At 42.5% G+C, this 17,605-nt stretch overlaps 1 protein-coding gene across 2 annotated transcripts in view; it reads left to right on the top strand.

Annotated features, from left to right (window-relative positions):
• DISC1 (DISC1 scaffold protein) overlaps window positions 1-17,605 on the top strand; it is a 406,407-nt gene that overhangs the window by 145,732 nt on the left and 243,070 nt on the right. For both annotated transcript variants that reach the window (XM_023191797.3, XM_023191798.2), the window contains exon 6: window positions 3,360-3,595. In XM_023191797.3, coding sequence (XP_023047565.2) covers window positions 3,360-3,595 — 236 coding nt within the window. The remainder of the gene's footprint in view (window positions 1-3,359; window positions 3,596-17,605) is intronic.

Raw genomic sequence — 17,605 nt, 5'->3', positions numbered from 1 at the left:
GTTGAGATTACAGGCGTGAGCCACCGTGCCCAGCCGGCATTTTTCTTATCCATTTAAGCCAAATGCAGCCAAGTGGGTCTTACTTTCCTTGAGTGTTGCAATTAGAGCCTTGGCTGTCAAGCTGGGGAGTACAAAAAGGAGAGATGGTGGGAATGACTAGAGGGCTTGTAGGAATCTCATTACAAACGAGGGTTGAAAGCTCAGCAGCGTTTGTGCCTGTTTTCGATATTCCTCATTACCTTTTGAATATGCTTTTCTTGTCTGCCGGGCCAATTTGCCACTTCTTATCATTTTGACCTTTAGAAGCTTCCTTTGAAAGGCAGAAAGACATCTGTGCTGTGAAAATCCTTTATGGAAATTCCTATCATGGTAGTCTATGAGCTGAAGTTGTTAAGAGACAGAGTTGTAAGTCCGGACTGAGCAAGGCAGGCACATCTGGAATGATTAGCTGACTGCGTGGAAGCCCAAAGTTGGCCCAGAACAGAGGATGCAAGCTGGCTAAGAATCATCGAGAGGCTACAAATCTGGGTGCAGCACCGAGTTAAAGCCAGAGCTCTGGAAGTTGACAGGGCACCCGAGAGGCAGGGAATCTTAAAACAGGGTCCGTGCCTGCTTGAGCCTGGAGTTGTGAAGCATGAGTGGGGAGTAATGACGCATTGATTGGAAGCTACGTGACTTCATGGGAAGAGCATAGGTCTTCAACACTCAGGTTCAAATCCTGGCTTAGGCTGGAGGCTTCCCTCTCTGTTCTGGCCATCGAATATTTTTGTTATCTGAATTTGCCCCATCCAGGTCACTTCAAGAGTAAGGAGGCAAAGGGAGGAAAAAGTCAGGGCAATTTATTTAAAACCATTTCCTCCATTAACTGAGCACTTACGTAGTCAATGTGTTATACTGTTTGGATAGCTGAAAATGTGAAATCTGGTTTTTCATTTTTAATAACATTTGCCAATTAAAGGTCTACACAATTCCTGAGAAAGTCAGAGTGTAGAGAAAATAATTTTAGCCCTGGGCACTTAGTGTTTGAAGCACTCTGGGAAAGATACTTGAATATTCATTTATTCAACAGACATTTATTGAGGGTTCACTGAGTGCCAGATACTGTTTGAAATGCTTGGGATTCCTGGGGAGCTTTTGATTTATTAGGGGTGAGAATGGGGAGATAGACAATAAGTGATAAACATAATAAAACCTCTATTAGATAACTGGTATGTTGTAGGGTGATAAGAGCTTCCCAGAGTAAACTAGGATGATGTGGAGGATGGAGTCTACTCATTGAGAAGTGAGATTGGACCCAACAGTTGAAAGAGGAGAGGGAGTAGGCCTTGCAGAAATTTCTGCAAGAGGATCCTGCAGGGGGTACCAAGATGAAGCCCTAGAGTGGGAGTGGGCCTCATGTGTTCAGAGGGCAGCTGGAGGCCCATGTGGCTGGAGCAGTGTAAATGAGGGGGAGGATTTGGGGAGGAAGTCAGAGATAAAGGGGCCTTGTAAGGATTTGGAATTTTCTCAGATTGCAACAGGGAACCATTGGATGCCTTCATTTAGGGAGAATTTTTTGCCTGTATAATGGCGTTCAGCTGCAGTCAGTGTTGTTTTTAGGAACATCTAGAAAGTTTAAAGTAAACAATGCTAAATGTAATTGATCTGACCACATTGTAAATAATTTGACCCTGTATTAGGAATAGGATGTAAGACAATATGGAAAACAGTATGCAGCTTCCTTAAAAGATTAAAAATTGATTTACTGTGTGGTCCAGCCACCCCCACTTCTGGGTATATATATCTCTCTCTCTCTCAAAAAAAGTTGAATGCATAGACTCAAAGAGATGTTTACACACCCATGGACTCATAGTAGCATTATTCACAATAGCCAAAAGCTGATAACAACTCAAGTTCTCATCAACAGATAAATGATAAACAAAATGTGTATGTACATGTAATGGGATATTACTCAGTCTTGAAAGGAAATTCTGGCACATGCTATAGCATGGTTGAACTTTGAGGACATTATGCTAAGTGAAATACGCTGGTTGCAAAAGGATAATGCTGTATGATTCCACTTGTATGAGTTACCTAGAGAAGTCAAATTCATAGAGAAAGTAGAATGGTGATTCCCAGAGACTTGGAGGAAGAGAGAATGGGGAATTAGTTTTCAGTGGGTACAGAGTCTCAGTTTTACAAGATGAAAAGAGTTCTGTGGATGGATGGCAGTGATGGTTGTATAACAATGTGAATGTGCTTAATGCCACTGAACTCTACACTTAAAAATGCTCAAGATGGTGAATTTTATGCTACATGTGTTTTACCAGTTTTTTTTTTTTTTTTTTTTTTTTAAGTAAAAAGAAAAGAATAGGGTAGAGGAAGTCAAAGGTGGAAGTAGAGAGGTTAGTTGAGAGACTTTGTTAGTAATCTTGGAGCAATTGGGGACACGGAGGCTTTACTTTTTTCTTAGTATGTCTTGGTAGTGGACAGTCTTTAGTAACTCCCAATTCTTCTCCCCACTCCCATACTTGAAGTGGGTTCAGGAGGTTGAAGTTGCAGGTGATGCACCTTGGGGCTGAGAGAATGTGAATAAGAGGTTGGGAGACACCTAGGATTAGAGTTGTGCTCTTATCAGCATAAAACTTGGGAGTATGTTAATTAAGAGTCTTATTTTTGATTCAGAATCATATGGGCAGTGAGGTGATGATCTGCTATAACACTGTGCACATGATGGGCATTCATTACCTGCTGCTTGTTTAGTTAATTGACCTTAATGTTAAATGATATTTTATGGATTCTTTGGATTTCAGTTTGCTATATTCGCAGAAATTACTTTTTTTATATTGTCGTGAACTTTAGGCTGCATGGCACCATCTGCAGCATCTCATTCCTCTCTCAGCCCTGTAGACTTAAGAAACCATTTTTTTACCTTTCTCTCTACTTTGAATTCTTGTGTTTGGGGACAGACCAACAAAGGGTCGCTTGCATTTCTTGTTTCGGTCTGTGGCTGGGGTTACCTGCTTAGCTCAGACCTCAGGTATGTAAGGCTTCCTGCCCTGTGTCCTAACTCGTCCATCTGAGATGAAGTAAGTCATTTATGTATCTGCTGGGTTCTTCCAAGTCAAATTCTTGGCTCACCCCCCATAGTTATTTAATGCTCGGGAGGGAATGTTTTTCCTTATGCCAACTCATTAGAAATATAAAGCTGGCATGATTTTTCCAGTTCAGCAAACCTCCAAAAATCTGCCTGCCTCAGAAGGGGAGCTTCGTGGTTCTTGTGCATATGGCCAATTCTCATTTAAACGAGTCATTATCCTCAGAGCAGTTTGCTGTGAGCAGGGTTAATTTATAAAATCTCGACTCCTCATTCTCTATAGAAAGAAATTGAAGCTCTCCAAGCAAGGATGTCGGTGCTGGAAGCCAAAGATCAACAGCTGAGAAGGGAAATAGAGGAGAAAGAGCAACAACTCTGGTGGCAGGGCTGCGACCTGACCCCACTGGTGGGCCGGCTATCCCTGGGTCAGCTGCAGGAGGTCAGCAAGGCCTTGCAGGACACCCTGGCCTCCGCCAGTCAGATTCCCTTCCATGCAGAGCCACCGGAAACCGTAAGGAGGTACTGGTGATTTCCTAACTGATTTTGGGCCACTCACCTCTTTGACCTGCTCATTGGAATGATTTTGTCTGATGACTTTCATCTCTAAACATTTCCCGAACAGTCTGTATTTTTCAGTGGAAGCACCATTAGTGTTTTGGGTGGGAAAATTCTTCACGGTGTGGGGCAGTCCTGAGCATTGCAAGTTATTTCACCTCCTGGCCACTCAAGCCACTAAATGCCAGCGCTCCTCCCCGTTCCAATATGCACTCTCCCCATTTCCAAACACCCTGAGGACACCCTGTCTCCCTTTGAGAACTGTTGGAGTTCAATGGGCTAAAGATCTTGATGCCAACTTTTGCTGAGGATGATCATCTGGAGAGGGGTGAATTATGCCTCTCACTAAGGGAGGAGGTGAACCACTGAGAGAGGGACACCCAGTGACAAAGTTTCCATCTGGAAGAATGGATTGTTATTGGCAGCTAAAATGCACTGGGTGCTTACCATGTACCAGGCACTGTTATAAGCTGACTCTATGAGTTACTTCTGTTGTTATATTCATTTTACAGGTGAGGAAAAAAAGCTTAAGAAGGTTATACTTTGCCCAAAGTCCTAATTAATAAGAGAAAAACCTGATATTTACACTCCTGTTGATTAATTCTGAAACCTGGATCTGCAGAAGTGAAGCATTTGAAAGAAGCCAGTGTAGAGCCAGCTGGCTCAACAGGTCAAAGAGATTGCTTGGTCCAGTATTTTTAACTAACTGGACATGATCCTGTTAACCTAATTTTTGCTATGAAGTATTGGTTGTCTTTTAGAAAATGCTGACTTAGGGAGAATATCCAGTAGGTATATTCAGCCAAATGAACCCATCTTACATACATCAATAGCTACCTTTGTTGTTCATGAGAATAGGCTCTTGTTAGGCCAGATGGGGAGAGTCAGACAAATTGTGAAACAGGAAAACCTTGAAGTCTTATGAAGAGAAGTTGCAGAGACTAGTATTGTTACAAAACCTGGAGAAACAGATCACTCAACATCACGACTGTTATCATCATCTATAAGGATTTTCATAGAGGCCAGATACAAACTGAGGGTGCCATCTGTTTGTCATTTACTCAACTTTCTAACATGCAATTGCAAAGGGAAAGATATGCTTTGTTTCGTGGACAATGACCCACGAGCTTGAAAAGAAACTTCCTGATAGCACGTGGCCTTTCTGGATGTGTCACTGGTGGAGACTTACGTGCTTGCATGGAGGCCATCATTTCTGACTGTGGCTTGTTGGGAACTCCCTGGCCAATGTCAGAGACAGGCTGGAAGTAGAGGGCATGTGCTGGGGTCAAGGACACCCAGTGATTTTAGGTTTGGGTGTGATAATAGAAATCAAAGAAGCCATTTGAATTTTCCAATGTCTGTGTTCTGGATCAAATAACTTAGCAGGGGGAGATGAAGTGTTACCATCCCAGAGACATCATAGACACTTTTTGTGTGGAGCCAACAAAAATGGTTTTCTTCCAGTGAACAAAAGGAGAATGCTTTTTAAGCACTGGAGAATCAGAAGCTCCACAGTATGGAAGCTGACAGAGCAGGGGTGCATGAAAGGACAGGAACCAATTAAAAGATATGTTCATTTGAATTTCTTTCATCCCTGGAATTTCAACCCCTCTGCTTTAAAACAAGTTCTTTATTTTCTCCTGCAAGGTCTTCCTTTGATGTGAGGGTCTTAGAAGAACCACTTTTACCCAGTGAGCTTGGTTCTCCTCCCACATGAAACCCATGGTTCTTGTTCCACCCCCTGCTGACTGCACTCCCATTCTCAGTAATGGGATTGTGATGTGGGGGTGGGGGAGAGAGGGGAGGTTAAAGATGGGGGACACAGTGTCCAAGGTTTTCTGTGGATCACATCCCGCCATGTGGGGCGTGAGGTTCCATCTATTTATTTGGCGTAAATTGAGGAGAATGGTGATTTGCAGCTCATCTCTCTCTAGCACCATTAGCTCAGCCTCCCCTGGCTTCTTGGTTTTATGTGTCAGGAAAACCAGGGGAGGGCAGCCTGTGACCTCATGTGGCATGCATATGGCTAACTGCAAAGTGAGGGAGGAATAATTATGGTAATAATCACGGTGATGACGTGGAGGGCTGTCTAGGACGCTTTCTAATGTTCTTTAGAAATGCTTGACTGGCTTGTATTCATCTGGGGTTGAGTCCTTCATTCTTCAGCTCCTGGGATTTTTCATGCTTCATGTAAAATGTGTTCTGGCAGCTCACGGACGAATTGTCGCTTGTTGTGCATTTGGAAGAAACATGTCACATCTTTTAACAAACCATTGGCACAAAGTGTGAAACAAACTCAACCCCTGGTTACAGGAGGGCTGGCTGGGCCTTGGTTGGAGAATCTGGGAGCCTCACAGCAGGGCTGGGCTGGGGAGGCTGGTAGGTGGAGAGGAGCCAGGCCTTCTGTGGTGTCCATGCCCCCAACCACTAGCTAAACTGCCCAGGGCTCCCTGGCCAGGGGCAGTAATTATGCAGGGTGCTGCAGGCATCCTCATCACGCCTGTGCTCAGCTCCACACCAGGCAGTCCCTGCTGATGTCAGGCCTCCTTGCAAGTGAGATTTGAAATAATGTAATTCACCAGCTCACAACTGAATGGGAAAAAAAATCAATAGTTCCTCTTTCCCCTCAGAAGGATATCATATTAGAGTGAGGAGACACTGAAACAACAAGGCCTGAATTGGAAAACTGCTCCCGAATCTAGGATCGTGGTAGAGATTCTCAAAGAGGGTTGCCTGGAGGCAGCTGTGTGGGAGAGATCCCATTAATGCTCTTGCCCCGGGGGTAGTGTGAGGAAGCCACCAAACTGCAATAATGCAGAGACTGCAGAGAAAATCCCTGCAGCATATCAGCAGCCTCCAAGCTGCTTTTCCATTCGTGAAGATTGTTGTTCTTTAATCTCCACTTCTGGGCTTTGTCTTTCTCTCTCCTCTGTCTTTGCCTTCTACCTGATTGGTTTGCCAAGGCAGTGGCTTTATGGGTCTGAGAGCATTAGAAATCATCTGGAGAAAATGGAGAGCTTTGCATTTTTCCAGGAAATTCTGATTTTTTCCCCCTTTTTTTGGTAAGGACTTTTCTTTCTTTTTTAGAGATGGCGTTTCCCTCTGTCCCACAGGCTGGCATGCAGTGGTATGATCATGGCTCATTACAGCCTTTTACTCCTGAGCTCAAGGGATCCTTCTGCCTCAGCCTTCCAAGTGCTAGGATTATAAGTGCATGTCGCCATGCCTGGCTAATTTTTTAATTTTTTGTAGAGATGGGGGGGGGGGGTCTTGCTGTGTTGCCAGGTTGGACTTGAACTCCTGGCCTCAAGTGATCTTTCTACCCCAGCCTCCTGGGTCACTGGGATTACAAGTTTTTTTTTTTTCCCACCCCCACTTTTTAAGTAAAGTAGACACCTTGCTTTTCCCAGGAATTCATGAGGCAGATAAATATTTGCCAAGACAGCAAATGCAGCGAGACAGAAGTGTGTGAGCAATGCTGGCCAGATGGGTGCCTGGAGTGAGGCTTCCCTGCATAGGCGACATCTGCAGCGTTCAGGACCTCCCTGCAGGTTTGCCCTCTCCACTCAGATTTATCCTGTCTGTCCTTCTTAGTTAGTTTGGTGATGATACTCATACACTAATTTTAATATCTCTGTTATTTACAAACTGTCATACTTGCTTACAATAACCCTATAAAGTCTGTTGGGCAATATAATGTTTTTATGCCCATTTTGCAGATGAGGCTGCTGAGGGTCCAAGTTCACACAGCCATAAAAGTGGTGCCCTCATGTCTTTGGCCAATTTTTAATGCAGAAGGAATCCAGAGATGGTTCACACTTATGGCCTGGGAGAGACCAGGCCTTGGACAGAGTGCTTAGTCAAGCAATGGAAAGAAGTCCAGCTCAGCAGAGCATGGGTCTATAGGCCCAAGGACAAGAGAATGGATATCCCTCCAGGCCAGGGATGGTTGTCTCTGTGCGCCTAGTGTTGCCTGATTGGATTGGAGCCAAGGGGTATCTAAAAATAGGCAGCCTGGGGAGACCAAACAGGCAACTGTCTCAAGTCAGAGAGGTCTGTCAGACTTTCCAAAGAAAGAAATGTGAGAGGAAGAGAAACTGGAAAGCAAGGCCCCGCCCCAGGGCTGGAGGAACTGGTATTACTGTCTGTGAAAAGAGGGTTTGAACTGGATGATGTGGAAGGTCCTTTCTGGTTCTACAATACTTTGCACTTTAGGATTTTGTGAAATAAGTTAAAATAAACTGCCTAAAAATCCCTCATAATTCTATTCGTAGGAGCTCTATGTTAAGTTCCTCTCTGAAGTTCCCTGGGCAGGCTGTGACCATCCACAGGCCACGGTGCTCTAGCTGGCACTTTCCTAAGGGCTGGTCCCTAGAACAGGGACCTGAGCAAACCTGCTTTCCAAGCATTGCTGCTGCTGCTCAGAGCTTAGACCTCGCCTCGCCATTGTGTATCCTCCCATTTTCTTCTGGAAAGTCGTCATTACAGGCAATGTGAAAAGTTTACCAAATTATAATCTGGTAAAGGAGCAAGAGGGTTGGAAAAGAAGGAAGAAAATCCCCCCTATCTGGCTGGGTACAGATGCTGCTCACCAGGAAATGTAGGTTCCCAAGAAAACAGAACCCCCATTTCCAGTTTTCATTGTGTTGTAAATTAAAAATAAAATCTTAAGCCCCCAACCACTGAACGGATTCCCTCTTGGCCAAGGAGACCCCAGAGACTCCATACAAACTGAGTTCCCAGCCCCAGTGGGCCGGGAGGCTGGATTTGCCTTGTTATAATCCCTCCCTTTTGTAGCTTAGACACAACAACTGACCAGCATCAATGCTAAAATGAGATCTTAAGAACTGACGGAACAGACTCTCGGTGGTAATGAGATACCAAATTATAAACAAGACCTAAGGCCATGCCAGGCAGGGATAAGTCACACACCCTTGCACCTAAAGAATAAACTACCTTCTAACTGCCACCTGGGTTTTCTTTTTCTCTAGCAGCTAAACAAGCACTGGCCTTGAGATGAGCTATCTTAAAACCATGGCATTCCTTCCACCGCCAGACGTTGACTGACTCCCTGTTCCACCAGCTGTAACTGTAGCTTTCATTAGAAAAGATTCTGATTTCAGTAACTTTCTTCTGATACAAAGACCAGCTGTGGACTGCTTCTGGCCTATTTACAGAGACACTTGAGTGCCTTTGTGTTCTGAAAGGACCTTTTACATAGAGGGCCTAATTGTAATACATGTAAATGTTACGTCTCCACCCCAAGGTGAACGTAAGTTGTATATAACATGTGTGCTTATTCAGTATGCATGCATTAGGACTGCCTTCATGAATATTCATAGCTCCTGCTATAACCTGTGGAATATGTGTACTTGGTCAACCTATTCTGCATAAATTCCTGTCTTACCTGGCCCTCCCTTAAAGTGCTTGCTATTGGCTTCTACTGGAGGCTATGCTTCCCAGCCTGTTAGAATGGCAACATTGCAGGCTTTAACCCCCTTATAAGAAATAAAGCTCTGAATCTATAATCATTCAATGCCATCCCCATCAAGCTACCAATGAGTTTCTTCACCGAATTGGAAAAAACTGCTTTAAAGTTCATATGGAACCAAAAAAGAGCCCGTATTGCCAAGACAATCCTAAGTCAAAAGGACAAAGCCGGAGGCGTCACGCTACCTGACTTCAAACTATACTACAAGGCTACAGTAACCAAAACAGCATGGTACTGGTACCAAAACAGAGATATAGACCAATGGAACAGAACGGAGCCTTCAGAAATAATGCCACACATCTACAACCATCTGATATTTGACAAACCTGAGAAAAACAAGAAATGGGGAAAGGATTCCCTATTTAATAAATGGTGCTGGGAAAATTGGCTAGCCATAAGTAGAAAGCTGAAACTGGATCCTTTCCTTACTCCTTATACGAAGATTAATTCAAGATGGATTAGAGACTTAAATGTTAGACCTAATACCATAAAAACCCTAGAAGAAAATCTAGGTAGTACCATTCAGGACATAGGCATGGGCAAGGACTTCATGTCTAAAACACCAAAAGCAACGGCAGCAAAAGCCAAAATTGACAAATGGGATCTCATTAAACTAAAGAGCTTCTGCACAGCAAAAGAAACTACCATCAGAGTGAACAGGCAACCTACAGAATGGGAGACAATTTTTGCAATCTACTCATCTGACAAAGGGCTAATTTCCAGAATCTACAAAGAACTCAAACAAATATACAAGAAAAAAACAAACAACCCCATCCAAAAGTGGGGAAAGGATATGAACAGACATTTCTCAAAAGAAGACATTCATACAGCCAACAGACACATGAAAAAATGCTCATCATCACTCGCCATCAGAGAAATGCAAATCAAAACCACAATGAGATACCATCTCACACCAGTTAGAATGGCAATCATTAAAAAATCAGGAAACAACAGGTGTTGGAGAGGATGTGGAGAAATAGGAACACTTTTACACTGTTGGTGGGATTGTAAACTAGTTCAACCATTATGGAAAACAGTATGGCGATTCCTCAAGGATCTAGAACTAGATGTACCATATGACCCAGCCATCCCACTACTGGGTATATACCCAAAGGATTATAAATTATGCTACTACAAAGACACATGCACACGTATGTTTATTGCGGCACTATTCACAATAGCAAAGACTTGGAATCAACCCAAATGTCCATCAGTGACAGACTGGATTAAGAAAATGTGGCACATATACACCATGGAATACTATGCAGCCATAAAAAAGGATGAGTTTGCGTCCTTTGTAGGGACATGGATGCAGCTGGAAACCATCATTCTTAGCAAACTATCACAAGAAGAGAAAACCAAACACCGCATGTTCTCACTCATAGGTGGAAACTGAACAATGAGCTCACTTGGACTCGGGAAGGGGAACATCACACACTGGGGCCTATCATGGGGAGGGGGGAGGGGGGAGGGATTGCATTGGGGAGTTATACCTGATATAAATGATGAATTGATGGGTGCTGACGAGTTGATGGGTGCAGCACACCAACATGGCACATGTATACATATGTAACCTGCACGTTATGCACATGTACCCTAGAACTTAAAATATAAAAAAAAAAAAAAAAAGTTTATCATGGTAAAAAAAAAAAAAAAAAAAGAAATAAAGCTCTTCTTTCTAAATGGATAAATCGTGTGATTTTTAAGTTAACAGGCTGTATTTGAGAAACTCAAGGGAGGAATTCTATTTTACTTGCAGATTTAAAAAAATACTTTATTTTGTGCTACAGTAACATTTACCATGATTTTTGAATAACTTAGAACAAAGGAGGGTGAAAAAATGGATATGTATTTTATAATGTTGTATTTTAATATTTTACAAATTCTCTGTGCTTGTTTTCTTTAAGAAACTTACAACACGAGTCTATTATTCTTAGTATTGTTATTGTTTAGGTAGCTCTTTGGAGGCTTGTGATTTGTAGACTCACCCATTTCTCTTTTATATAATTTAGGCATTAGGTTAATTATTTTCAACTGGAGCCCCATGGATTATCAAAGATGGGAGATAGTCATCTCTAAATGATCATAGGTAGTTCTAATATTGCAGCTGCAAGTCAACTCTCACAAACATGAAAGCATGTGGCCTATTTTAAGTTTTTCTCCTAGTCAATTTCAATTTTTGGTTTCCATTATTATCACCTTGAGAACTGTTCTGTACTTAATTTCTTTGTAATTTACATGTCTTCTGCAATCTTCTGTTCCCTTTATCAAATTCTCTTATTCTTTCCTTTTTGTAAGCTGTATGTTACTTTTCCCTGCTTTAACTTTTCAGATGTTAATTTAGTAAGTCAGGCTAAACTCTTCTTCTTCATACCTTGAGCTGAAACTCTGGAAGAAGTGCAGAAGTTTTGGAATCTTCCAGCAGAAGGTAATTTAGCTCTGCTCAGAAAGACCCTTCTCCAGTGACTGCTGGGAATATCCCCAGGTTGGAAATGCCAGCTCATTGCTTGCTGAGAATTTAATCAGTTAAGAGCACATCTTTTTCAAGCTGTGAAAGGGTGATTAATCTACCCTGTGCTGATAGCTAGGCTGCTAGGATGACTGAAACCAAAGTCAGACAGAACCTCTAGATTTCCTGTAGCTGCTTTCGGGGGGCGGGGAGGGGGGGAGTGCTGTGTCTTATATAGAGATCGTTGTTAAACCTTCATCTTGACTTTCATTGTCATTACTGTTTTGTACTTCCTCTTTTGCAAATTTCCTTAGCTTCCCCTTTGAGTCATATTGATATTGGTGTTTGAATTCCTTATTCAGTTTCTCCTTTAGTCAACTGAATTTTTCTCCTACTGTTGGTTCATTTTGTTCACCAGTGGTCTATTTTTGCATTTTTTATCCAGTAAAGTATGTCCATCTTTAGTTTACCCACAGAAACATTTTAGGAAATGAAATTGACAATATTCCCCAGTTTTAGGAATCAGGCTGATCTGTTGCTTTGTCAACAGATTTTGAGAGACGCTTGAGAAAATGTAAGGTTAAAATTGTCTCTGCAAACTTGAGCTGTACATATGCTTATTCTTAGCCAGACGCCAGTTAATTAAAGACGATTCAGAAGAAAAGAATAAACCCACAGCAGAAAGTACAACGTTTTTGGCAAGCTTCATAGTTTTGGAAAGTATAAATACTTAGAAATTTAGGAGAAGCAAGAATATATTTAAAAAATTAGTATTAAATATAAATGCAAATGACTGGGCACAGTGGCTCATGTCTGTAATCCCAGGACTTTGGGAGGCCGAGGTGGGAGGATCACTTGAGGTCAGGAGTTTCACACCAACCTGGCCAACATGGCAAAACCCTGTCTCTACCAAAAAATAAAAAATAAAAAATTAGCCAGGTGTGGTGGCGCGTCTGTGTAGTTCCAGCTACTCGGGAGGCTGAGGTGGGAGAGTCACTTGAACATGGGAGGTGAAGGTTTCAGTGAGCAGAGATCATGTCACTGTAATCCATCCTGGGTGACAGAGCAAGACTGTCTCAACAAATAAAAATAAATATTAAAAAAATAAATAAATGCAAGCAGTTCTAGGTATTTATTTAAAATCTCAGTTGTTCCCATGGGAACAACTGGACATTCCTTATTAAATAATCAGAATAAAGAGAGGGTAGTAATTGAAATGGAAATATGAAGTTGCCTTTGGATCACTTAAAAGAATAAGCCTGGATGTAGTATCATTTTCCCCTTAGATTAAATTGTAGTATTTAATGGGCTGAACTCACATGAGTTTTGGGGGTGGGGGGGGGGTGGGGAAAAGTTCTAGAGCCCAAGTACGGAAATCTTGTTTGAACATTTAAATACATCATGGTTATGAGAATAGTTGAAAATATGGAGCTGACTTGGTTACCAGTCTCCAAAGAATAAGAAGCTGGTAATTTATTTCCTTATTGTTGTAAAAAAGAATCGTTAAACAGCTTGTGAGGAAGGGGTAGAAAGAAGAATGGTTATAAATCTGAACATAAGGCTGTTCATATTTCTGATTCCTGTTCTCATTTTTGCATTATTAAACCACCAAAATCTCCTACAGACAAATGTCTGTAAGTCTAAATGTTTTTGGCACATGAATTATAGTTTCAGTTTGGAATAAGATTGTTTGAGGCAATGAGAAAGATCTGGTTGAATTAACACTTGGAATATTTGGATAAGCCAAATAGCAAGTTCATCAGTTAAAAATAAAGCTGTGATTTTTTATGAAACTGGACTTTGATGCAAACTGTGATGCTGTGATGTCAGGCAGAGCTTCCCAGTAAGCACGGGAACCTGCAAGAGATGGCACAGGGTGAGGGTGTGAACGCATGCATGTGCTACCTTACTCATACCTGCCAATTTGGAAAGTTCAGCAAATTCACTATTAGGGCTTACTCCTTTCCTCTGCTCACTGCCTTTGCATCAGCACCTCGATCACAGGAAATCTTTTCCAAGGAAAGATCAGGAATTCTTATGTTCATTTTTTTCCTCTCCCTCCATTGTCCCTTATGATATGAGTTACATGGGTGTATCTTATTAAAAAGAATTTATGGTCTTATAAAATGTAACATCAGCCGGGCACAGTGGCTCACGCCTGTAATCCCGGCACTTTGGGAGGCCGAGGCGGGCAGATCCCGAGGTCAGGAGTTTGAGACCAGCTTGATCAACATGGTGAAACCCCCTCTCTACTAAAAATACAAAAATTATCTGGGCGTGGTGGTGTGCGCCTATAATCCCAGCCACTCAGGAGGCTGAGGCAGGAGAATCGCTTGAACCCAGGAGGTGGAGGTTGCAATGAGCTGAGATTGCGCCACTGCACTCCAGCCTGGGTGACAGGGTGAGATTCTGTCTCAAAAAAAAAAAAAAAAAAAAAAAAGTGACACCTCATTTTCAGTTTGCTGAGTTATTTGGAGAAGTTGTACTGTACTAAAAGGACTCAGAATAATGGAGTATGGCACCCTAGTTGAAGACATAGGATCCTTGAAATTCAGAGAGATAGGGAGAATGTGAGTCATGATGTGATGTATCCTCAGAGAAGGAATCAAAGAACTAAATGTTCAAGTATTTCCCTGGCCTAGTTTTCTTTGATTCTTTTACTTAGTGTCCTTTGCCTGGGCCAGAAAAACTCTAAATATATTTATTCCACCCTTGTTAAAAATTTATGTGCCTGATTTTGGTCAGATTACTCTAAAATGTTTTCTTACTATAATACAGATATGGTATATGTCTGCATGATTTATTAAATGGTCTTTCTATACTTCATTCCTCCCATGATCCTCAAAAGATGAGCTAGTTGGTAAGCACGAAGGTGAGTGTCTGTTTTGAGTCCAGCAAACTCTCTGACTTCAGCCACCACTGAACTGGAAAGAGGTAATATGCTTTGACAAAGGTGGCAAGGATGGCCAGCAGAGGTCCTGGTGCTCCTACCTCTCAGTTCAAATCTCTCTCCACTGCACCACATTGGCTTTCCCAGAAGTAAAGGTCTCAGATAACCAGCTTGAGTCATTTTTATAAATAGCCATATAGAATGGCTTGCTTCTGATGAATTTATGTACCCTGTTGTGCCCTCATCTGAAGTCTAGAGGAATTCATGGCATTTGTGCCTCTGTGCTCCATGAATGTCTGATGGGTGCCATGTGACATTATCAGCTGTGAGGATAGAAGGGTCTAAGGAAGGATAAAGACCAAGTAGATAAACCTGAATTTCCTAAAGCTGTTTCCACAGTCATTTTGTTTTCCATTTGTCCTCTGACAGAAGGTGAGGGGCAAGGTTGTTAATGTCAATGGATTTGTGTGCATTGTGTGTGTGTGTTATTTTATTTATTTATTTATTTACACACACAAGGTCTTGCTTTGCCACCCAGGCTGGAGTGCAGTGGTGCGATCATAGCTCACTGTAGCCTCAGCCTCCTGGGCTCAAGGAATCCTCCCACCTCAGCTTCCCAAGTAGCTGGGATCACAGACACATGCCACCATGCTTGGCTAATTTTTGTATTATTATCATTATTATTATTATTATTATTATTATTATTTGGTAGAGATGGGGTTTCACCATGTTGTCCAGGCTGGTCTTGAACGCCTGTGCTCAAGTGATCTGCCCATCTTGGCCTCCCAAAGTGCATGGATTACAGGTGTGACCCACCATACCTGGCTGTGTGAGTGTGTTTTAATTCAAGACCCAAGTGGCACTTATGCTGAGATAGCTGTCCTTTTGCTCTTTCCATCGTTTGTGGTTTGCTTTAGCAATAATCTCTCATTCTTAAACTGATTTTTACAAGACAGGAAATGGGATGGGATAGGGAATAGAGGGAGAGGGAGAGGGTAGAGAGAAGGATGTTCAGAGATGAAACTGATATTCCTCATCTCCTGTAGCTTTTTGCTAAAAGGGAACTTCAGCATAAAGCCACATATACACAGGCAGGAAGATGAGCGGACAACTGTCTGCAGGGAGCAGACTCTTTGCACAGTTAGCCTCCGAGCTGAAAAACACGTCCCTCACTTAGTGTAAAAAATGACATGTATCTCCTGTATATTTCTGTCTCTATTATCTATTACATTTCTAATATCAAATGTATCTTTATTATCTATTATATTTCTGTCTAATCTAATATATCCTGTATATTTCTGTCTCTATTACTCTATTATAGAGTAAAAAAACACACGTGTCTCCTGTATATTTCTGTCTCTGTTATCAATGTTATCTGGTACTTTATAAAACCTATGTGGTTTTTAGATTCTTTAAATATCTATAAATAAAAAAGGCTAGTAAAAGATTTTTGAATGATAGAGCAGTGAAAGAATATGGGATAGTAGACCTGGAAGGATTTTAGAAATAATTGAGTTCAACTTCCTCATTTTGCAGCTGAGAAAATGGAGCCCCAGATGAAAGTGACTTGTTCAAAGTCTTGGAGAAAGTTAGTGGGGTAGTGGTGTCATTCTCTGAGTGTCATTAATATTCTTTTTCTGCAGAGGTCCAGGTAAGAACAGGAACAGAGTTTGTTCTTCAAAGGCTCATCTGTGGGGCAGGTGTGTGGTTGTCACCCTGGGAGTGCCTCTGATGCTGAGAGCCAAGGCTTTACCTCTAGTGCCAGGTGCTAAGGTGGTCATGGCTGGGTTACTGGTGGTACGAGGAACTGGTAATAAACTACCAAAGATTGCATGGAATGAGAGGTGGTTTATCTAGGATATAACATTAAAGGGGTCTATCCAGGCCTGCCTGACATTGTGTCCCAGAGTAAGGGGTCAAATGGAACTTCCCACCTTGTCTTCCTACCCTTGCACCTGTCCCACACCATGATAAGTTTTATATGGGGACCTAGCCTGTGTGTCCAGGTAATATCTACACCCTTCAAAATAGCCTGTGCTCGACTACCACTTGGGCCTAGAGGTATGCCCACTGCACTGCAGTCCACCCTTGCAAGCAGTGCCCTGAGAAGAACCCTGGCAGGATGCAGGCTCCTGGCTCTTCAGGAAGGCACTTCTGGTCTTGGCTGCCTGAACCAGCTTTCGGTGGCATGTACCTTTGGCCTCCCCATTTACCCTTCCCCTCAAGGGTAAGGAGGATCAGGACAGAGCCCTCCGATGTGGCAGAGAGCAAGGGAGGAGTTCTTTTGCCTGGATTTAAGGAGAGTATTGGAAGTATTACAGAGAGAGGGTGTGGATTCAAGTATGTTATAAGGCTCTTGAGAGAGGCTTCCCTAAGGGACAGGATCTGGAGAAACAGAGTAAATAGTTGTTAGTTGCTATTAGATTGGGGCGTGGGATTCTCTAACCAAATAGATGCCCAATGCAGCTGTCTTAGTCCATTTTGTTACTGCAGACTGAGTGATTTATAAAGAGAGAAGATTTATTTCTTACACTTCTGGAGGCTTGGAAGTCCGAGGTTGACGGGGCTGCATCTGGCAAGGACCTTCTTACTGCATCATCCCATGGCAGGAAGCAGAAGAGCAAGAGAGATCGAGAGAGAGAGACAGAGAGAGAGAGAGAGAGAGAGAAAGAGAGAGAGAGACAGAGAAGGGGAGGGGACCAAACCCACCCTTTTATCAGGAACCCACTCCCCCAATAACGATATCAATCCATTCATGAGGGCAGATTCCTGGTAACCTAAACATTTCTTAAAGGTCCTACCTCTCAACATGGTTGCCTTGGGAATTTAGTTTCCAACACATGAATTCTGGAGGACACATTGACATGACAGCAGTAGCTATAGGTTTTTGAGGAAGATGAGCGAGATGCTCTAAGCACAATCACTCTGAATTTTTGGATCCATCTTCTGACCTTGGCAGCATGTTGGCAGTGAGGACTCATTTGGCACTTTGCTAGAGGCAGGCTCCCAGATGAGACCACCGGTGCCGTTTGCCCAGGCCTACACCTCGCTTCCAGACTTCTAGCTCTTACCATTCTAAGAGGCAGGAATGAGTGGCCCTCCACATGTCTTCCTTTCCATGCCAGCCTGTATTAGTATAAAGTA

The sequence above is a fragment of the Piliocolobus tephrosceles genome, chromosome 1, assembly GCF_002776525.5.
Source record: "Piliocolobus tephrosceles isolate RC106 chromosome 1, ASM277652v3, whole genome shotgun sequence".
In the NCBI taxonomy this organism is placed as follows: Eukaryota; Metazoa; Chordata; class Mammalia; order Primates; family Cercopithecidae; genus Piliocolobus; species Piliocolobus tephrosceles.
The sequence above is the reverse complement of the archived record's forward strand: the minus strand, read 5'-3'. Positions and strand labels throughout refer to the sequence as shown.